Source organism: Drosophila yakuba, chromosome 3R (assembly GCF_016746365.2).
Source record: "Drosophila yakuba strain Tai18E2 chromosome 3R, Prin_Dyak_Tai18E2_2.1, whole genome shotgun sequence".
NCBI lineage: Eukaryota > Metazoa > Arthropoda > Insecta > Diptera > Drosophilidae > Drosophila > Drosophila yakuba.
This window is the reverse complement of record NC_052530.2, coordinates 11,957,019-11,977,034: the sequence shown is the minus strand read 5'-3', so window position 1 is coordinate 11,977,034 and position 20,016 is coordinate 11,957,019. Positions and strand designations below refer to the sequence as shown.

Genomic DNA, 20,016 nt, shown 5'->3' with positions numbered 1-20,016 from the left:
GGAATCATTTGTCATAAATGCATTGTCAAGTTTCTTATCAATTGAAGGATGAAAATTCATTTGTCAGTAGGGAGATCAAATCAAAAGTTGCAACTCAAACCACCCGAAGCTCGAGTCTGGTAAAATATTAACATGCTTCATGCGTCGTCAGTGGAACCTATTGAGTTTTTCTCCTCAAGCGTCAGGCGAATTAAAACGGAAATATCGTCAAGTGGAGCAATATCTCGGTTCTTTGGGAACATTATAATACAGATTTATTCGAGAAGCGACTATAGAAAGAGTTAAATTATGCAAAAACAAATGCGCACAAGCTATCTCTCTTTTTTAGCTGGCACAGGCTCTAATCGAGATTTAAAATCAAACGGCAGCCAAACTGAACTACAAATAAGATGGGAGATTTAATAACAATTTAGGTTTTGCACACGAAACTGAAAACTGATATTTGATATTGGATGATGGGGCTTAAGGATTACGTTTAAGCGTAGCAGGGGTTTCTTAAATACCAAAGGCCTAAAACTAAGTGATTAATGTAATGGGTTTTTGGGCTGTGCCCCGCTCTAGATGACGCGGTTGACCAGCGGCATCTTGCGCCTGTTGTAGGTGGGCGGATGCTGCTGGGGCTGTATGACTTGCTGCACCTTCACCTTCTGGCCGTATTGCTGCTCCAACTCGCCAGCCGGCCCAATTGCGTAGTTGATGTCCACGCGAGCCCGTTTTAATGCCGGCTGCTGGTGGTAGCCATCGGTGGCATTTAGATCGGCAGGATTCAACTCAATGATGTGCTGTGCCTGTTCACTTGAGATGATTCGACGAACTTGCTCCTTATCATCCTCTATGTCGATTGCGTCGTATAGATCGCCGACCTGAAAAATGAAGAGGAATTATAATATTGTAAGTTTAAGAATATGGTTTTCTAAACTCACCTCTATATCAAAGTCGCTAGTTTTTTGACCAAGTAGTGCGTGGTCTATGGGTAGGGTATTCGATTGGTTTCCGTTGACATGACGCTCATCTTCCGCATCAAAATCGCCGATTATTTGATCATCATCCCCTTCTTCCTCCTCGGCTTCCTCGTCCTCTTCCACCAGCATTGCATCCACCATAGTGTCCTCGAATTCGTGCTCCTCCAGATCCGAAGACTCCTCGATTTCCGATTGCGAGTCCAGCTCTACATCCGAATCCGCCGATCCGTGCTTCATCTCTCCCCTTTCCAGGGACTCTAAATGCTGAGGGTATACCATGGCTCCACGTATGGCAGCCGGATCCTTGCGTGACCACTTTTGCACCTCCTCGTCCATTTTGTTGATACGATCGGGATTCATGGCCCAACGGCAGCCCTTCCTCTGGTTGCCATTCGTCGCTGGTCTTTCGATCTTCTCAAAGCATTTATTCAGAGACAGGTTGTGACGCACACTGTTCTTCCAGCCACTGGGGGCATTCTCGAAGTACGGGAAATGCTGGCAGAGGAAGCTATATATTTCTGAAACCGGAAGGGATCCTGCACGCGAGTTCTTAAGGGCCAAAGCGATGAGGCAGGAGTAAGAATAGGCTGGCTTCGGGAATGGACTGCCCACCGGCGGCAGTTTAACCTTTTGCTGTAGAGGCTTTACCAGGCCGGATCCAGCTCCGGTGGTATTGTTATTCGCTATGTTGACCAGGTTGCTCACATTCCCTAGGGGAGACGATGCAGATGAAGAGGACAGTGATGAAGGTGATCCTAGGCTGTAGTTGCTCTGCATTTGATGATGCGGCGAGTTTGCCGCCGAAGCAATGCTCTTTGGTGTGGCGCTGGCTTGCAGACCTCGCTTATTTGAGTCCTCACGCTTGAGACCCACATTGGATCCTGCTCCAGGCGAAATACCGCCTGGTGACTTGACCGAGGAAGTTTGCTTCAGTTTCTGGTATGCTGCGCTGTTGGCAAAGGTCAAACCCCCGATGCCAGGTGCCAGTTTAATTGTGTTGGTCGCCCCAACACCTCCATTTAGCAGTGTGGTCCCTTTTCCTTTGCCCAGCTCGTCCACGGAACTTGGCACTGGACTGGATTGAGCTTTACGCAGCTCTGTGACCAAATCTTTACGAACAGCATCCACGGCCGAGGAATTTCGCCTTTGAAGCACCGAATTTGTGGCCATTGTGGCGGGCGCTGTGGTTCCGGTGCCCGTGACCACGGATATCTGCTTGGGAATGTGTGCCATCACCTGATCCCGCCGCATGGAGCCTGCACTGACTTTCATCTGAGCCGGCGAGAAGGTCAGGTGGGACTTGTGCTGATCCCTTTCGGCGTTGGGCGAAGAGGGCACGGCTCCTGATCTTCCCTGTGTGCTTGAGGCTGTTTTGTTCCTCTTTGGCGAGAACATTCCTGCGGAAGTCGAGTTAATCAGTGGCATCACGGAAATGGGGTTGACACAGGCCCCCAGATCCGCGTAGTAATCGCTGTTGGACCAAAAACTGGCCGACGAGCCCATCCATTTGGCTGTGGGCGAGGCATGGAGTGCGCTGCTGGTCAGGAAATTGGTATTCGCATTGTAGGAAGCTGACTGGCTGCTGTTCCCATTGCTCTGGTTGTTGTTAATCGCGGATATAGCTTCCAGGGTTTGGTCCAGGGACGAGGTGAAGTCGCTGCTGGAACTGCCCACCACATTGGCGATCTCTGCGCGGATGTCCACGTTCAGCATCTCCTGCATCGAGTCGGATACATAGAAGTCCAGCGAGGGTCCAGCCGCATCCTGCAGAACAGAAGTTACATACATCTGGTTATAAATACAGTTTATAATGATTTGAAGCTTTTCAAACTATTATGGTCAGTAACCAACACTTTTTCTAGTGTTTGCACTGCAGTAATTTTCTTAAGAATAAAAATATGTATTACAATTAGTAAATAAATACTTAAAAATAATAAATTTTGTTTTCTTTGTATTTTAAAAGTTTTAAAAACAAAGGCCTTTCGTTACACTTTTAAATACAACAGCAAAAAAGTCGTAGAAAATTAAGAAGCATAGCTAATGCTGCATATTCACCATTACATATAGCATAATATAGGAAACAAGCACTGGCCCCCAAAAACGTAATTTACATCCGATGAACTTGTCCTTCACTTGCCAGCCAACAATTTACATATGAATGTCTGTAATCGACATGAAATTCCTTGATAAAAAACGTAATGTAAATGGACCCAAATATTTCATTTCATTCATTTCGCTACGCGTAGCAGAAATCAAAACATCAACAAATCCAGAAACACGTACTGATCATTTTCCCGCGCTTTCATTTTCCTAAGAACTCGTAGGATACAATTCCTTTGCACACATATGTGTGTATATCCCACATAGGCATGCATATATGTATGTACATATATAAGAGCATACATATATTATAATGATTAAATCTGTAACACAAGTCGCTCGAATCTGGGTCCGAATACGAATCCGAATCCGATATCCCCGTGCTGATACTTGTGGGGATCGTATAAGTTTTCATTTTCTATATGAGGCACGGACAACAACAAAACAAAAACAACAGCAACAAATGAGGGACCACAGGAGCAACAGAGCCGAGTTCAAAACCAGTTTTGCGCGCCAAGGCAGGCAGCCTGTAAGAGAAAAAAATAAACAAAACCGAAGCAGACGGCCGAAGGATAGGAAAAGGGAAAAAGTCGGGGGTTCGGATATTTCTGAGTTCCATATAGCACGCCCAACAACAAAACAACGAAAATAACTCATGTTGCAACACCAGAACCAGTACAACAACAAAAATATCAGCAACATGTAAACACTTTTTTTCCCTGACAGTACATACAGTGGTGGTTAGCTAAATAAAGACAGCTTCAGTTTATTGAACTTATTTCGTCTAATAAAATTATTTGACTGTGGAAACATTTATGATACACTACAAATGAGCCAGAAATATTTCGATATTTGTAAAGCTATTTCTGTTGTATACTTTGAAATGCTATTATCTTGCCGCTCGCTGTATTTACACAACATAAACATATCGCAAAGTGGGAGGGAGACGAAAAGGAGTCGAGGTCCAGGCCGCGGGAAGGCCACACAGCAGCAACAACAAAGTCGGTGGCCAAACCGGATATCAGAAAAATTGAAAGTTTTATGCAACACAATCGAGGAATCGCGGTGATCTTGGTGCGCCAGGAGTGCCGTAAGCTCCCTTCCTCCTCGCCAAAAATGACTCACTTTTTGAATTCGAATATGTAAGTAAAACATTTCGGAATATTTTTTAACCCATACAATTTTTTAGTTGCAATATACTTTGCAGAATTTTCTTCAGTGTTGCGCGAGGCAAAAAGGGAATTAAAGCCGTACAAAAACAGAAAAACAGGGAAACTTCGCTTGCGCTGTTCTCAGTCGTTGTTGTTGTTGTTTCCCCCTTTTTTTTCCTCTATGTATGCGGCGAAGTTGAGAGAGACAGAGTGCGAGAGAAGACCAAGAGAGCCAGAAAGAGAGGGTAGGAAATTTACAAAAACATAGAACGCACACAACAGAGCTGCCACAGAGGCGAAGTTGCGACCTCTGTTGCGCGTACAGTAGGCAACAAAACATGCGGCGAGTTGCTGAGAACGGAAAACACAAGGCGGCCAACAACAGAAACAACAGAAGCGAAGTGAAACGAAGTAAAGCAAAGGCAGCAAAAACACACCGAGTACTTTTGCTTTTCGCCGTTTTCGCTTGCGAACTTTGGTATTCTTTTTCGTTTTTTTTTTTCGCAGCTCTGTTGGGAAAATGTAATATGAAATTGGATGCTTTTCGTACTTTTACAGTTTTTGGGCGGCTGTTAAGTGGCGCTGCTGTTAGAAGCGGTGTGTGAGTGGGATGACGGGAGGAAAAGCGAGAGAGAGAGAGCGAGAGAGGGAGTTCAATGTCAAGGTGTCCTTGAAGCAGCGCAGAGAACACAAAACACTGACCTGACCCCAAAAAAGGGGGCGGGGTCACGTGGTGACCCCCAACGAGGACGACTGTAGTGTTGTTGCTTTATGCGCGGGAAAGCTGGAAAATCGATAGACAGGAGCATATACATACACACGCCGGAATGATGATATTTGTCTGCATGTAGTGTGGGTGTGTGTGTGGAGTTTGCCACACGAGAGTGATAAGTTGCATAATTTAGCAGGATATCATAAATTGGTGCAGGCGCATGTTCGGGTGTCCTTTTATCAGACTGAAAAAAGGCGAAGTGAACTGGGTGCTCCCCAAAGAAGCACCTTACCTTACCCCTTCATCAGAAATCCCCACAAGCATTTCCCCATTCCCAATGCGAAATCCCATGTGTCTGCGACGAAATTATCGGGATGTGAGGAATGCCAAAAGGGGCGATGCTGGGAATTCTGTGGATCCCGCTTTTGTCAGTTTGAAATTTTCAAGTGGCATCCAAGTGCTTCCGCCCGTTTTTCCATTATGCTATTGAAATGCACTTGGGAAATGGGAAGCCACTAAGTAAATGTATAGTAACAGGTGGGTTATTATAATAAAATATATATTATGAAACCAAAAGATATTTGAGATAGCAACAGGTATCAAGTTTTCCTCGAGTGCTGGCTTTCCCAATCCAATCTGGAAGTAGTTTTACCCAATATTGCACCACTCCTTAGTTTCGTCTGCGCCCTCCCTGCATCTCCAGATGGCGCATCCTGGCCCAAACCAAATCGAATTAGCTGGCGGCAGGTGTTTGCCCGATAAGCGGACCAGCGAACCGGGCTAAAAGTCAGCACCGACTGCTGGTTGACTTCTTGCAACATGCAACACAGTCGATTAAAGGGAAACTCGAAGGAGGGGCACAAGTCGCAAGTCAGGGAGCCTGAAGAAAGAAAACAGAAGACCGGGACAGCTGGCAATCTTCGGCAGCTGGCGGTGCTCTGCAGTTTCTCAGTTTTTGGTTTTCAATCGATTTGTATGGAGTGGCGATAAGAGTCAATGGAACAAAGTGTTCATGATTTGGTTTAATTGATATTTGAAAAGGGCATATAGGACTCCGGACAATGAGGAAAAGCAGACTGCAAATCTAAGCAGGGTGATTCAATTCATTATAATACTATGCCACGAAATACATCTGCCATTTCACAGATCCTCCCATCATCTCGTAGGTTTATCGAATCTGCTGAGGAGAACATAGCCAAATAAATCAGAATCAGTTGCCTGGTTGCATTTGAACGTATTATGAACATTATAACGAACCAAATCGATATTAATCAAACCCTAATTTTGGGAATCGCCATCCCTTCGCCCTAATCTACCCCAATTGGAAAATGATTCACCAATTTCGCATAGATTTCATGCTGAATTATGTGTTGTCGTTTGGGAAATTCGGCAGCCCTTTAACCCTTTGCCGCCAGTTAACCCGCATCCCCAGCCCCAGCCCCACCCCTTCCGCCTTCACCCCCGCAGTCATTAATTGAGCATTACAGGCGAAATAGAACGCAGATGATATTATGGCTCCATTGTGGGAGTGATAGAAAGACTGAAGAGGGTACTTCCCCGCCTCAACCGGATGATTTCCTTCGACCTCCCCTCGCTAAATTCCTACCCAAACTGAGCGTGTGTGTGTGTGTGCGCTTCCCTGTCTGTGTGATAACCTTTTGGCCTGCCCTCTGTTGAATCGCCAGTTTCCAGTCGAAATTGGTGGTAAAGGGAAAGGGGCAGGAGAAGGGGAAGCGGACTCAGGCAGCTGCAACTCGAGGGTTGATGTGTCTGTAGTTTAGCTCTGATGCTTGCGGTACAGTAAGTGATCGATTGGGTGAATTACACAATACAGAACTGGGGCGTTCTCATTACATTGCCCTAAATTTATGTAAATGTTAAGTTCTTCTAATATAATTCGATATCTTCAACCCTTTATAAGCGTGAATACTTTAATTCGGGAATATTTTAAAATGAAAATTTACTTTTGTATATATCAGTAAACTAGCTGCACAAATGATCAATTTTATGGGAATATACGATATGAAAATTTTATATAAGTGTGTGTAGAATCGAGTTTAACATCCGCATTATCGGTAGACCACTGTAGCTTTCTATTCTTCCTGCCGCCGTAAGCTGCAATTCCAGAACCAGAATCGTAAACAGTTTAGAATTGCATTTGCGCCAACGGAAAGCAAACTTCCTGGCTCTAATTAGTTTACAGCTCGGGCCTCCGGTGCCAAAGAATTGCCACTTTCCGCACCTTTTTCAATGTTCTAATGGGGGCCACATCGAGGACAGTGTGCGGGTGAAGGGTTAATAAATCCCTCAGCACGAGAGACCTAATAAATCAACCGGCTTTCGAATGCGGCGTGCAGAAACATCGAGGAAAAGGCCTAGGAAGTCAGTTTGAAAATGAAAAGCCTGCTCACCTTTCTCTGTCCCCACATCTCAATTTTATTTTCTTGTTTTTATTTTTTATGTTCTTTTCTTACGTTTTGCCCCCCCAAAAAATTCTCGAAAAAATGTGCCGAAATAAAAATGCATCGAACAGGCGAACAAAGTTCGCAGCAAGCTCTTTTTGGCCATCAGACGGATTAAAGGAAAATGCAAAAGTTGTCAGTAAAACTTCGACAAGGCCTACAGCCCCCACACCTTCACCCCTCCCCATGACCACGTCAGACCCCCGCCCCTGGCAGTAAAAAGTTGTTGCTGCTCAGTTGCAGCTGCCTACAGTTCAAGTTGTGCAACGAACCAAGGAGCTGCCGGCGAGGGTATTTTCGTCCTTTCTCGGCAGGACTCGTCGTCACTGGCGATTATTGTACGTGTTCTTCTGCATTTCCTGCATCTGCTTCGTTTCTTTTCTTGCACCTATTCTTTTCCATCTTTCTCCGCCTTTCACCTCCGAGGAAATCACTCTGCTGACACACAGAGAAAACACCAGAAGAGATGGCAAATAATGAAGGCAGCCAGATTGGAATGGAATCCCTCGCTCAGGTAAAAGCAACGATTTCCGTGGACCTTTCTGGATGGATGTATCTTCCCTGAGGTCATGAGCGCCCATTTGTAAATTACTTTATGGTGCAATAAAAGTCGCTTGCCTGAATTGCCTGCATGGCCAACCGAGTCCCAGTCCCAAGTCTCAATGCAAAGTAACATCCTTAAATACACAAGATGATCCCGGGTCGTAAATCGTTTTAAATCTCTTGGTTTAGCGGGAAGTAAATCGGCAGATTCCCCGGGTTATTTCATTCATTAACTGCATGTGTTTCACGAAATCAGAAATCAGCATTTGCCAAATGTTTATTTTTAGCCTGGAAATCCATTTGTGATCGCTGCTTTTTAAGAAACTTTACTTCATGCCGAAGTTCGTGTGGGTTTTTTGGGGCAATTAGTTGGTTTGGGTGAGGAATCTTATGAGTTTTACGATATGTAAGCTTAATAACTTCTTTGATCATTAACTTTATTGCTTTACAAATATTTGGTTTCAGGGTAAGTTAATTTTTCTTATCGAGAGAAAAAAGGGAAAAACATAAATTCATTATTTTATCTGTATTTAATTTATTTGTTAAGTTAAGTAGTAAGTTTTTAACTTCTTAAAGTTTCAAAGTATCAACGTTTTTGGTAATATTGTGAAAATATAGCAATATTTATTTAGGTGCTCTAGATCTGAACTTTCCTATAGGTAAAAGCAACTGTCCCACATGAGTGATTGTACATATGTGCGTGGGTGTGTGTGAGTGTGTGTGCTGGGGCCGTGAGAAAATCTATGCGGCATACAGCTGGGCGCTCATATTTGGCAGCAGAGCGAAATGCAGACAAGTGGCATGCCTCCCACAGCCCTCGTATGCCCATCTCTTTTCCACCTTCTATGCATTTTGGGGGTAGGTGTGCCGCCACCCACAGAAATCGCCCCACTTGAAAGGCCCCAGTGGAAAGCGCGTTGAACTTTGAAGTTGTTCTTTGCTGGGCTCTGTTGGCTTTGGCTTTTTGCTTTGATTTTTGTTTCGCTAATTTCTTTCTTTGCTGCTATGTTGCAGCAACAAAGGTTGCCGAAACCTCGGAGACGAAAGAGAACAGTGCGAAAGAGATGGGAGAAGGTGGGAGAAAAGCTTTTGATGTGGGAATTATTGTCGACTGTTGCTTTTTGCTTTTCTTTTGTTTTGTTCTCACACTCGCACTCACACAAGCGCACAAGATGAAACGATTTATTTTGTTTGCTTTTTTCTTTGTTCCCCTTCGCGCACACACTCCCATACACACACACACATACTGGCGATTCGCAACACTTGTAGATTGTGCGTGCGTGTGTGTGGAGTTTTGCATGTTGCAATTAACAGGCGCACATGTTTTTCAAGTCCGCACTTTTGATTTTCCATTTGAAAATGTGCAAACTTTGCTGGAGGTCAGTTCTGCTGACGGATTGTCAACTTCGGTAATTAGTCTAGACCAAAACTCCAAAAACCTTAGGCCCACTTTCCTGCCCAAAATCATTTGCCACTCGGTTGGTTAGTGACTAAAACAGGCTAAAACAGATGAAAACCAAGATATTCGAGGTGAACGCTTGGCCTTCAAAAAGTTTAAAACGCAAAAGCCGAAGAAGAGGCCCCCAGACGAAAAACTCAGCGAACCGGCGGAGAAACACACTAAAGTACTCAGCGCAACAGTGGCGGCCAAGAGAATAGGATTGCAAGTTAAATAACTTGCGCCTAACTGAGGAAGGCTGTAAGTTTGTGAGAGGAAAATCCCCAGAAGAAATAAAATTAAATTGATTATTCTAAACTTTTTATCCTTCTATTTCAAAACTTTGTCCATTGCTTTCTTCCTCTTCCATAATGTGTTAGATTTAAGAGTTTCCATTTGAAAGTTTAGATAAGAAATTCTAAAGCCCCATAAATTATTACAACTTAGATATTCTGAGCTGTTCTATTGTTTCAACCGCCGCTGTGTGTGACAAAAAATAAATAAGCCAAATAATTGCGAATGGCTACAACAAAAGAAAGACTTGTGCTGACTGCGGCAGAGTAAAATAATCCAAGTGTACTAATGATACAAGTAGAATAATACTGGCAATCCCCTTCCGTGAAAAGTGAATTGATGTCCACAGTTTAGTGCGAATAACAGTCGCTTAACAGAGGTGAATTCTTCGGCTAGCCGAGTTAGTAACCCCCAAAATAAACAGCAGACTTCCTCAAACGCATTGGTACTACACTTCCATTATTTATTATCGGCGCTCGCTGTGTTCCGGTTGTAATTAATCATCAGTCTATTGGGCGAAAAGCGAAAAGGCAATTTTCAAAGCTTAACGATCAAAAGTAAACACAGACATACACACACATAGCCACAGTCTGGCAACAAAAGCGAGTAAATAGACGGCGGCGAATATGAAATTCAAAATTGCACGTTAAACGCGGCGAGGGCGAATTGGCGAGTCAACAACAAAGCTTTGGAGCGAGCGAGGCGGGGAATACTTGGACGCAGGGGCGAGCGAGATGGCGAGTGGAACCAAAGTTTCGCCGCCAAACTGTTCTTGGTGGTGGGTTTTCAACTTCAGGTGGGTATGGGAACAGTTGGGGTGTGGGGAACGTGGAGACCGAACGTTAAATTCAAAAATTGCGCCTGTCTGTGTCTGAGCACATGCGAGTGTGTGGGTGCGTGTGTGTGGCCGGCCGGCAAAATGTGTGCAGAAAGTTATTATTCTCGTTCAGCTCGTAGCTCGTAGTTCGTAGCTCGTCTTTTTTGTCTGTTTTTGGTTCAACTCACCGCATATTTGCTGAAGAAACCCTCGTGTATGCCACTCGAATAATCCTCCAGTTCGAACATGGTGATGTCTTTTATGTTTTTAGCATGCACTTTGTTTTGATCGATGTTTCCGCCTGGCGCCTGATTTCGCCGGAATTTCGCCCGCCGCTCTGCTTCTTAATCCCAAAAACCGATGAACGGTTCAATTTCGAAACAGCGCACAAAAACTATAATTCAGTGCAACACCGTTGTTCGTTGGCAATCGAAGCCGCGATCTCAGCACTTTTCAAATTCTACTTCCTCCAAAAGGACACTCCGTACATGGCGCTCGCGCTCGATTTATCGCAGTTATCAGGAGCGCACAAACACCGGTCTCGCATTCGAAGTCGCGGAGCAACGTTGAAGTTAAACCCGCCCGGTCCAAAATTCGAACGAAAAATGAGAGCGCAGTGCACCGGTGTGACCGTAGTTTGGTTTTTGAAAAACACCAACAGTGCTCGGAGCAGCAACCAGTTGCAGGTTGGGAGCTCGGGTAAGCGGTTAGCTAGGCACCCAACCCTGAGTGTAACGGTTTTCTAAAAGGCAATCTTACTTCACCGCATTCATTTTAAATCATTTAATATTTAACATGCCCAATAGGTAGCTTGCATTTCACTAAATTGCATTAAAAGTGAAAAAAAAAAGAATTTCATTAATTAAGTGCTACCTTTTATGTGGCATTCACTTTGAAAACCCAATGCTTAAAATCAATTTAGAAAAATAAACTCAAAACGGAAAAACAAAACGCAACGTGATACAAATTATTTGGCTGGATGTTTGGTGTGATCTTTTCCAGCTTTTTGGATGGGCATCTCCGCAAGCGTGTCTTTGGACAGGCACTTCTTGGACCTCGGCTTCTTTGTCGACTTCTTTTCGCTGGGCTTCATATTTGAAATTGCCTTAAATTGGAATGTTATGACCATTAAAATTCTAGAAGGTTAGTATCTGTATCTTAATCTTACATTTTGTTTGGTCGCTGCTTCAGGACTTTCGATTGTGGAACTCACTTTGGAAGCCGGCTGCTTTTCACCCTTTTTTTTTGTATCTGCTGCCTGCTTATTTTATTTTTCATAATATATTAATAAGTGTGTATATATATAGAATATTTCTTACTGTCTTATGAGATTGTACCTCAGATACCAGGGTCTTGGGAAGATTTACAGCCACGTCGGCGGACTCTCGTACATCCGGCAGTTTCTTCGCATTCTTCTTGGGCGCCGGAGGTTCTTTGGACGCAGCCCGGAGATTCTGGTCAGTCACCGCGATCTCTGGCTTAGAAGGCTTGACCTTTTTAATTGCCAAGGCAGAACAATAAAACATTTAGTGATACTTATTTAAGCATTCCATTCCAGAACTCACCACTTGGTTCTCCTTCAACTTGGCTGCACTGCGTGTAAGCACCACCATTTTCGGTTTAAAACTACGTAGAGAACTCAGAAAACCAAGCGAAAAGAAATTCGGTGTAGAATAAAGCGAGTTGCAAGAAAATGTGGATATTGTGGAACAAGCTTATCCGTTTTGTAAGGCGACACTAGACAAACAGCCTACTTTCAATTAAGAACTCCCAAATTAGAAAATATCTCAAATATATAAATATATATATTCATTTTTCAATTCAGCCGCAGAACTGAGCTCCTAACTTGCGGCTTGTTTATTAAAAATGGTGACATATATAGTTATTATGGTATATACATTCTGTATTCATATAAGTGAGTTTTGTGGAACAATTACCGCTTCTCCAGCCAACTGCCGGAACTGGTATTAATTATTTCTACCCTAGGCTTGCTGGTTTCCTTGATCACCATCACGTAGCCAGCATTGGTCCAAATACTAGCTACGCGGATTCCAAACTTCTCACGCAACATGTATGGAGCCAGTCCCTTCAGAGGTGCATGCTCCTTCGACTTGACCTTCTCTTTGGCAGCTTTTTCAAAAGATCTCCCATCAGTGTCCTGCAACCTGGCGCGCTTCGTCATGTGCCGCAATCCCAATCTCTCCAGATTGCCGGACCGATCCGAGAAGCTGTGTGACCTGCGTTTCCGTTTCAAAGACGATCCGTTTGAGCTGTTGACCTGGGGAGAGCTGAGCTCGTCTTGGCTGTTGGCTTCAGCAATTGGTGAAAGGACTAAAGGCAAACATGAAAGTAGGTAACACAAATCCTGCGGATGGAACAGCATTTTACTAACATCTTTTCAGCATTGCGATATGGTTGGCGTATGAAAACGCTCTACGGCCCGGAACAGTCACGTGCAAACTGGCAGAAACGCAAGCACCTATTTTTCCAGAGAATTCCTCAGTGATGGGTAATACGCTTAAAGGGGTATAAGTTTTATTATAGGGCTACCATATAATTTTGTGTTTGGAACTCTATTAAAATCAATGTTTCGTTCTTCATTTTGTATTTGTATCGATAAACTTTATTTTCTGTTTCTCACATGCTCAAAAAAAAGGAACAAGTCCGACAATATCTTATAGTGATTGTGCACCTGGAATATTAAAATACTTTTCAATCGATTTCATATCTTGGTTGGATCAACCACCTTGCAAGCATTAGCTGGACAAATCGCTTAGAATTCAACAAACATAAATTTATTTCTGAGGTATGTGTATGGTGATTGTGGTTAAGTGATGTGCAATTAAACAAAATATGATAATAAATGGCAAGGAGCAAGGGATTTCGTAACAAATATTTCAAAGAACAAATAATATAATCAAATTCAATTTGGGAAATGTTAATGAAAAGAAACAAAAACTAAGGTATGCAATTGTGTACACTTGACATTTCCACTAATTTCTCTCTAAATATAATCTATCCTAAGACCTGCGCGCGAATATCTGCTCCTTAAAGCGCAGCGCCGCCTGTTTGGCGGAATTGTGTTCGATCTTGGGTGCCTGGTGTTTGGCCCGCTTCCTTGACACCCCGGAAGGTCCTGGCTCCTCGCGGAACCCATGCATTTTCGGTGTGGGCGGCAGCTCGCGAAAGTACTTCTGCTTTGGAGTGCACGGCTCGACTCGCACCATGCCCGAACTGGTCTTGATCAGCTCGATTTTGGGAACTTTCTTGGGCGGCTCATCGACCACCGTCACGTAGCCGGCATTCGTTCGAATACGATGGCCGTGGTTCTCCTCATCGGAACTCTTTAACGGCGATGCCTCCTGGGGCTTTGGCTTCTTCTCCTTTTTCTTTTGTTTGGCTGATTTCTTGGCCACCACTGGCGGTTGCGGCGACAGTTTCCGTGAAAGCGTGCGAGGCTGCGGAGGACAAAGGGTTTTGGTTATGTCATATTTGTCACGTGACTAACTAACGCTTACCTCTGCGACGGTGGCTTTTGGTGGCGCCAGTAGGTTCACAGCATGACTCACAGCCTGGCGTGCTGCCTGTAGGCGCTTCACATCCTTCTTCAGCGGCGGTGGCTGCTTTGACGATCTCGTGCTAATGGTTTCCGGTTCTGAGGCCATGGTGACCAGGGGCTTGGAAGGCGCTTGCGCAGCCAGTCGTTTTGGTTTCTTTTGCTTCGCTCCGCTGGCGAGATGCTAAAGGAATAAACGAATTTTGTCATTCGAAAATACGATTTTGTAGTAAAGAAACTGACCTCTTTCTTTTCCTTTAACTTAGCCTCGTTGGCAGCTTCCAGGAGGTTGTGGCAGTATGCCAAATAATATTCGGCAGTCTTTTCCACCTTGGCCGGCGCCAATCCCCTTGGCTTAGAAGTTACCACTTCTGTCGGATTCTCCTCGGATGGCGATGGTTCGCAAGAAGTTTTTGGCTCCTCCAGGGGAAGCTCCTCTATGGCGACAGTTTCTTCTTTTGCAGGAGATTCTTCTACAGTTGGTTTCTCAGGTGAAGAATCTGCCGTCTCTTTATTAGGAACTTCAGCTTCCGAGATTTCCCTATCGCTGTGATCTTCTTCTGCGACTGCCATTATGTCGTTCTCGTTGTCCTCCTCCAATGAATCTGTTGACGCGCCATTTGAGCTCTTGAGGCGCTTGTGCTCGTGCTGGACCTCCATATCCGCAAGATCCTCTGGAGCGCCTGAAAGGCTTTTAGACAAGCGTTTGCGCTTGTTTTTCTGCCTCTTTTTCTCGGCCACCATATCAACAAAGGACTGCGAGGGGCAGAAGTCACTGGCAGCATGAACCCGCTCACTACGTCGTCTGAGTTTCGGCTCCTTGGCTGCCAGCTCGGAACTGGGCACATACAAGGACTGACGGCGTGATTTCTGGAGAGGATTAAACATTTTTTCCAAATGGCTCAGATCACTAGAGGCCAATTCCGCAAGCAGAGCTTCTTCATCCGCAATGGAAATTGTGGATTTTTTGATTGTGGGAGCGCTTTCACCATCAACTGGTTCATCATTATCAGACTTCTCGTTTTTGGCTTCTTTATCCTCACCAGACTCCTCGTTTTCGTCGGCCTCCTTGTGCTCCTCTCCTTCATCGGAATCCATTACTTCGTATACACTTTTGTTGCCCTTGGCTTCAGGCTTTTGGGCCATGAAAGATGTGGATTTTTTAATTTCGGGAGGGTTTCCGTTTTTAGCTGGATCAGTTTCGTCGTGTTCTTGCTCTTCCCCTTCATCGGAATCCACTATTTCGTACAGGCTTCTGTTGCTCCTGGCTCCAGCCTTCTGCGCACTCTCGTGCTCGTCGTGATCAGAAGAGTCCACCTCCATGACACTGATATCGAGTCGCGTTTCTGTCTTGTTAAATCTCTCCGATTTGTTCAATTCGTTGAGAGCGACTTGTCGAGATCTTTCCAGCTCGGTTTCCGAGATAGAAGACTTCTCCTCGCTGGCGTTCAACAGCTGGGCAGCTTCGCTCAATTTACTGGCATCGGATGAGCAGTTGCTTTGGTTTTTGGGCTTCTCTGTTCTGTTCTTACTGGAGTCAGGTTGGTGATCTTCCCGATCATGTTCTTCCTCACTGGAACTCGCCATAACAATGCGGCGACGTTTACCACTGGACTTTTCTGGTTTTTCCGCCTCTTCAGCATCTTCAACTTCATCCTCGTCGGAGGAGTAGCAAAGTTGGCCTAAGTCCTCCTCCTCTGCATCGTCAGAGACGATAAAGGAATCGTCGCCTTCGGATTCTTCTGGGGCAGACTCCTCAGTATCTTTACTGCCAACGGACTCCCCATCGATTGGAATTTCATTCTCCTCCATCTCCCGGCGCATCGAACTGTCCATTGAATCTCCAGACTCGTAATCTTCCCCAGCATCTTCGGCTTCTAGGTCAACGAAGTTGGAAGTGGGTTTATCTTCTTCGTGCTCCTCCTCGTTTTCTCCATCTGCTCCGTCATCTTCATATGTAACTTCTTCCTCAGAGCTTTCTAGCCGGGCAAGGATTTTATTCTCAGACTTTTGCTTTGACATGTGTGATGGTTCCACCATCTCATCCTCAACATTCTTTGATTCCAGCTCATCGAATGACTTGATAGCATCAATTTGGGCAGGTGCTGGATGCAATTCCTCCTTGCTGATGGACAGACCGCGCTCCTGATCTTTTAATATAGGTGTGGAACTATTTCGACCCTTATTTAGGGCCAGTTTTAAGGGCGTCTCAGGCTTGGGAGTTAGAATGCGGCAAACTGGTACCTTCTCACGGCCTGGAGTCTTGGGAAACCGTGTCTTTTCCACCTCTACGTCATCAGTGTCGTTGTTGAAGCCCACCGATTTTTTCTGTTCCACAGCAGGGGAACCCACAACACGAGATTTTATGCCGGGTGTTAGGTCCGGCAGATAAACAACCTCGGTAATATTGATTTGGCTTTGCTTCTCCCCATCCATTAAATCATCTTGGGGTGCTTCCTCACTGTCCTTGACATTTTCCTTATCCGTTGGAGCTTCCGAAGTAAATACCGGCGCATCGTCGTCCAGGTCTACAAACTCCTGTTGCTCTGGTTCCTCTACTGGCTTTTCGCTTTGCGGTTCTACCTCAACGATTGAATCTTCTGCATCCATAAACTCCAGGGACTCATCCTTTTCTGTGCTCGTGTCTAGCAATTCCACAGTAGAAACCCTTTTTGGAGTAGCGGATTTCTTTTCCATTTGAGGGGGATCTATCAGCTGCTGAGTTTCTACTTTGCTTTCAGTTTTAGGAGGTTCAACCTTCTGGGGAGATTGGGTTTTCGTTTCAATATCATTGCCTATCCCAATGGGTCCGTTGTTTTCTTTAATTTCAGGCGTGGCAGCAGGATGAACTTTCTGTGGAGTCACGATTTTTCTTTCAACTTTTGGGGACTCGACGCGTGGAGCCTTTTGATCAGTTTTAAATACATCATCCATGTTTTCTTCAATTTTCTTGGGAGTTGCTGTTGGGGTGCTTTTCGCAGTTCTGTCTGCGCTGTCATCAGTGTGAAGAGTTTTACTTGAACCTTGAGTTTTCGAAAGTGTGGTAAATGTCTTCAGGAATGATTGTTTGCCAGTATCGTTGGCAGGTTGTGTGGATTGGTGTGTTTCTGGTGCCTGTGAAGGGGCACTAATTACAGATTTATTTTGCTCCTCTATAGCTTCGTTATCCTTGGATTCATCGGGCAGAATCAATTGCTTCGCCATCTCCACCTTCTTGCCACCGACTTTGTCCATCGGAAGTTTCTCTAGCCTGACGGCCACTTTGGGAGTGCCTTTATTACTGATCTTAGGCTTCGCAGACTCGGTGTCTGGTGCTTTCTGCTGAACTTTGGGGGAATGGTTAAGATCACGAGGCGTATTACTGGACGAACGAGTGGCCATCGGTGGAGTCTGGGACATGGAACGTGTCACTCGTTTCTCATCACTCAGCTGAGTGGGTGTGGCTGTTCGCCTTGGACTAGGACTGGCACTGGGTTTCCGTTGCGCCTTTCCCTTGCTTTCCTTGGGCACGGGACTTGGAATGGGACTGGGCATTTCCTGCTTGACCTCATTCTCCTCCGGTTCCTCTGTGAGTGTGAGCTGTTGGCGCACAGATCTGGTGTTCTTGGCTGGCGTGCGAGCTGTCCTCTTCACCGACGAGGGCGTAGTCGGCTCGGGAGTCTCTCCGCGTGCCAAGGAGGCGCGCCTGGTTCGCGTCGGTGTCCGCACATCTAAAGTGGACGAGTTGAGGCGTGTGCGGCGTGTGGCACGTGGCGAAGCGGTACCTTAAGATGGGTGAAATTAAATCTTTGACTTGGCACATCTGGAATCCGATTCAGGCCACAGCTTACCAAGTTCCGCCGCCGTATCCAGCAACTGTGGAGTGCTCGGACGACTGTCCGTTTCCAGAAGGGACAAGCGACGAGTTCGTGCCCGGGTCACTACCATATTTATTGGATCGAATGGATAAGACAGTAATGTTGACGAATTAGCTTTGTTAGATGGAATAAAAGGCCGAGCAGCTTGCCTAAAGGAGCCTCGAAAATGGCCGACTTTGGAGCACCGGCTTACTTGTCCCGTTGCTTTTGCAGCACGGCCTTCTCTGAAATCCACTCACCGCGCTTTCCATCGTTGTTGTCCGTATTATCATCCATTTGGCCCGGCTCTATTGTTTTTCGTGCACAACAATTAATTTAAATCAAGAGAGTTTTGAACCCGCAGGCAAATTATAACAAAGAAATAGAAACGAAGACGCCAAGACGCCGAGCCAAAAAGTGAATTTCACATGTGCCGCAAACCGCGACGTTTTCCAACACTGCAGCCTGTTGTTGCGCATTTGTGTGGCGGCCGTTACAATTCAAACTGGGATAGTTTCCGTGCAGAACTCGTTAGGTAGATAGTGTAATCTCACCTTCAACTGATAACCTATCTTAATTAATTCATATTAAGTTGATATCTTCCTATTATAATTGAAAAATCAATTAATAGTTTGGCCGCTCCACACGCTGTGCAGCACTGGTTCGTTTCGGCACCGATCAAGTGGCCGTTATCTTCAAACCGGATTTATCGCCACATCTAAATTTAAACCATGACCAAGCCGAAAGCTCAACTATTTCCGCCTAAAGGTTTCTTGTAACGAACGTTTGATTAATTGGGTATTAAAGCGATGGTTGTTGATTAAAAAACCATGGCCGCTTTTTCATATGTATATATTTATAAAAATACAAATATTTTACAGGCTTTGGCTTCAAATCTTTAATCTTCCTTGTATGTTTAACCAAAGAATATTTTTTTATTTACAAAATTCTATTTCGATAATAACTTGAATATTTGATTAATTGCTACTTATCTACTTGATGTCCAAGTAAATTATATTCAAAGGCTAGGCTTTTAACATTAGGTTACATATTTTGCTTTGCTAACTCTGGATTAAACTGGCTGTTGTACTTTTGCACAATCCTAGGCGTGGGAGCTGGCGTGGATGCTGCACTGGCAGCCACGGGCCGCTCCTTGGGCGCGAGCAACGCCTCGGAACGCTGGCGCTCAGCTTTTTCACGTTGCAGGCGCTCCCTTCTCAGCCTCTCGAGCTTTTCTCGTTTGTGGCGTTCCTCGGCGAGAAGGGACTCTTTTGAATCCTTTTTGTTTTTGTGCTTTTTATGCTTCTTATCCTTCTTGGATTTCTTGAGCTTGTGAGGTTTTGAAGGTTCCTGAGGAGGAGTGGGTGTCCTTTCGCGTTTTCTTTTGGTGGCCTTTTTGGCATCCTTTTTCTCGGGCGGCAATAAAGCATTGATGAGAGTCAGAGGATCGTGCGCTAGCTTCTGCTTGAGATGAGCCTCAGTTGCAGTGGGATCTCCTACTTCGGGTCTTTTGGGGGCTACCTCGTACCAGCTGCGCACTTTCAAAGCTTCATTGGTGTCCTGTCCCAAGTAGGTGAGGTAGCCGATCTGTTTCTCATACTTCTCCTGCTCTTCCTTTTTCTCCTTTTCTAGGTCCTTATTGGTGGTCTTCACTCTCGCCTTGTAGTCGGCAAAAAGATCCACTCCTTTGTTTGCTCCAGAACTACTTTGCGGCTCCACTTGCGATTCCTTGGAAACCTTCTCCGGCAAGCCGGATTGGCGGCGCAGAAAGTTAATTCGTGCCTCGCTTTCCTACTTGACAAAAAAAAATAAACATAAATATGTTATTTTCACGATCTTAGCTCAATACCCACTGCAAAATCCAATTTCTCCTGCCGGACTTTTTCTTCTGCTGCGGCAGCCGCTTGATCCCGGCGCACGCGGGCAATGTTCTCCTTGGTACGCACATGCCAGCTAAGAAATACACACAAATTTATAATAGGAATCTACAAAATTAGTATAAAACTCACCGTTTTTTTGGTAAAATATTCATTTTATTTCCACTTTGTTGACATTCCCTGAAACGATTTTTCGATAGACATCTCTCTCTCTACCTATCGACGGACCGGCGATAGCTCAGAATTATCGAATGCCTTAACCGTAGCA

The 20,016-nt window shown here is 45.0% G+C and overlaps 5 protein-coding genes across 8 annotated transcripts; all 5 read right to left on the bottom strand.

Moving 5' to 3' along the window:
- Positions 1-231: 231 nt before the first annotated feature.
- On the bottom strand, positions 232-11,091 carry LOC6536514. The gene is made up of 3 exons (XM_002097055.4): positions 10,668-11,091; positions 924-2,726; positions 232-863 (listed from the first exon to the last, which is right to left on the bottom strand). Exons 1-3 carry the CDS (start codon positions 10,725-10,727, stop codon positions 558-560), a joined length of 2,169 nt encoding a protein of 722 aa, XP_002097091.1. The 5' UTR covers positions 10,728-11,091; the 3' UTR covers positions 232-557.
- Positions 11,092-11,332: 241 nt separating this feature from the next.
- On the bottom strand, positions 11,333-12,223 carry LOC6536513. 4 transcript variants are annotated; one of them, XM_015192311.3, is made up of 4 exons: positions 12,045-12,223; positions 11,799-11,972; positions 11,648-11,740; positions 11,333-11,584 (listed from the first exon to the last, which is right to left on the bottom strand). In XM_015192311.3, the coding sequence occupies exons 1-4, from the start codon at positions 12,090-12,092 to the stop codon at positions 11,447-11,449; spliced, it is 453 nt and encodes a 150-aa protein (XP_015047797.1). In that variant the 5' UTR covers positions 12,093-12,223; the 3' UTR covers positions 11,333-11,446. The 4 variants fall into 4 exon arrangements, with proteins under 4 accessions (XP_015047797.1, XP_015047796.1, XP_039232207.1 ...); XM_015192310.3 differs by having other exon boundaries at positions 11,648-11,737; XM_039376273.2 differs by having other exon boundaries at positions 11,817-11,972.
- Positions 12,224-12,287: 64 nt separating this feature from the next.
- LOC6536512 (slender lobes-like protein) lies at positions 12,288-12,993 on the bottom strand. The gene is made up of 2 exons (XM_002097053.4): positions 12,872-12,993; positions 12,288-12,810 (listed from the first exon to the last, which is right to left on the bottom strand). Exons 1-2 carry the CDS (start codon positions 12,882-12,884, stop codon positions 12,413-12,415), a joined length of 411 nt encoding a protein of 136 aa, XP_002097089.2. The 5' UTR covers positions 12,885-12,993; the 3' UTR covers positions 12,288-12,412.
- On the bottom strand, positions 12,993-18,307 carry LOC6536511 (protein slender lobes). Its single transcript, XM_002097052.4, has 5 exons — positions 18,132-18,307; positions 17,866-17,955; positions 14,279-17,799; positions 13,998-14,219; positions 12,993-13,937 (listed from the first exon to the last, which is right to left on the bottom strand). Exons 1-5 carry the CDS (start codon positions 18,166-18,168, stop codon positions 13,500-13,502), a joined length of 4,308 nt encoding a protein of 1,435 aa, XP_002097088.1. The 5' UTR covers positions 18,169-18,307; the 3' UTR covers positions 12,993-13,499.
- A 437-nt stretch (positions 18,308-18,744) lies between these two features.
- LOC6536510 (leukocyte receptor cluster member 1 homolog) lies at positions 18,745-20,006 on the bottom strand. Its single transcript, XM_002097051.3, has 3 exons — positions 19,881-20,006; positions 19,725-19,824; positions 18,745-19,662 (listed from the first exon to the last, which is right to left on the bottom strand). The coding sequence occupies exons 1-3, from the start codon at positions 19,901-19,903 to the stop codon at positions 18,916-18,918; spliced, it is 870 nt and encodes a 289-aa protein (XP_002097087.1). The 5' UTR covers positions 19,904-20,006; the 3' UTR covers positions 18,745-18,915.
- Positions 20,007-20,016: the final 10 nt, after the last annotated feature.

Bases quoted from the DNA above. Each gene is read 5' to 3' on its own strand.
- LOC6536510 (XM_002097051.3), bottom strand. From the start codon at position 19,903: ATGAATATTTTACCAAAAAAACG. The intron at 19,825-19,880 runs GTGAGTTTTATA...TGTATTTCTTAG, and splicing joins AATATTTTACCAAAAAAACG to CTGGCATGTGCGTACCAAGG. The intron at 19,663-19,724 runs GTGGGTATTGAG...TTTGTCAAGTAG, and splicing joins AGGAGAAATTGGATTTTGCA to GAAAGCGAGGCACGAATTAA.
- LOC6536514 (XM_002097055.4), bottom strand. From the start codon at position 10,727: ATGTTCGAACTGGAGGATTATTCGAGTGGCATACACGAGGGTTTCTTC. The intron at 2,727-10,667 runs GTGAGTTGAACC...TCTGTTCTGCAG, and splicing joins GTTTCTTCAGCAAATATGCG to GATGCGGCTGGACCCTCGCT. The intron at 864-923 runs GTGAGTTTAGAA...TTCATTTTTCAG, and splicing joins CTAGCGACTTTGATATAGAG to GTCGGCGATCTATACGACGC.
- LOC6536511 (XM_002097052.4), bottom strand. From the start codon at position 18,168: ATGGATGATAATACGGACAACAACGATGGAAAGCGCG. The intron at 14,220-14,278 runs GTCAGTTTCTTT...TTATTCCTTTAG, and splicing joins AGTTAAAGGAAAAGAAAGAG to CATCTCGCCAGCGGAGCGAA. The intron at 13,938-13,997 runs GTAAGCGTTAGT...TGTCCTCCGCAG, and splicing joins CAAAAGCCACCGTCGCAGAG to CCTCGCACGCTTTCACGGAA.
- LOC6536513 (XM_015192311.3), bottom strand. From the start codon at position 12,092: ATGGTGGTGCTTACACGCAGTGCAGCCAAGTTGAAGGAGAACCAAGTG. The intron at 11,973-12,044 runs GTGAGTTCTGGA...GCAATTAAAAAG, and splicing joins AGTTGAAGGAGAACCAAGTG to GTCAAGCCTTCTAAGCCAGA. The intron at 11,585-11,647 runs GTAAGATTAAGA...TTCCAATTTAAG, and splicing joins AAGCAGCGACCAAACAAAAT to GCAATTTCAAATATGAAGCC.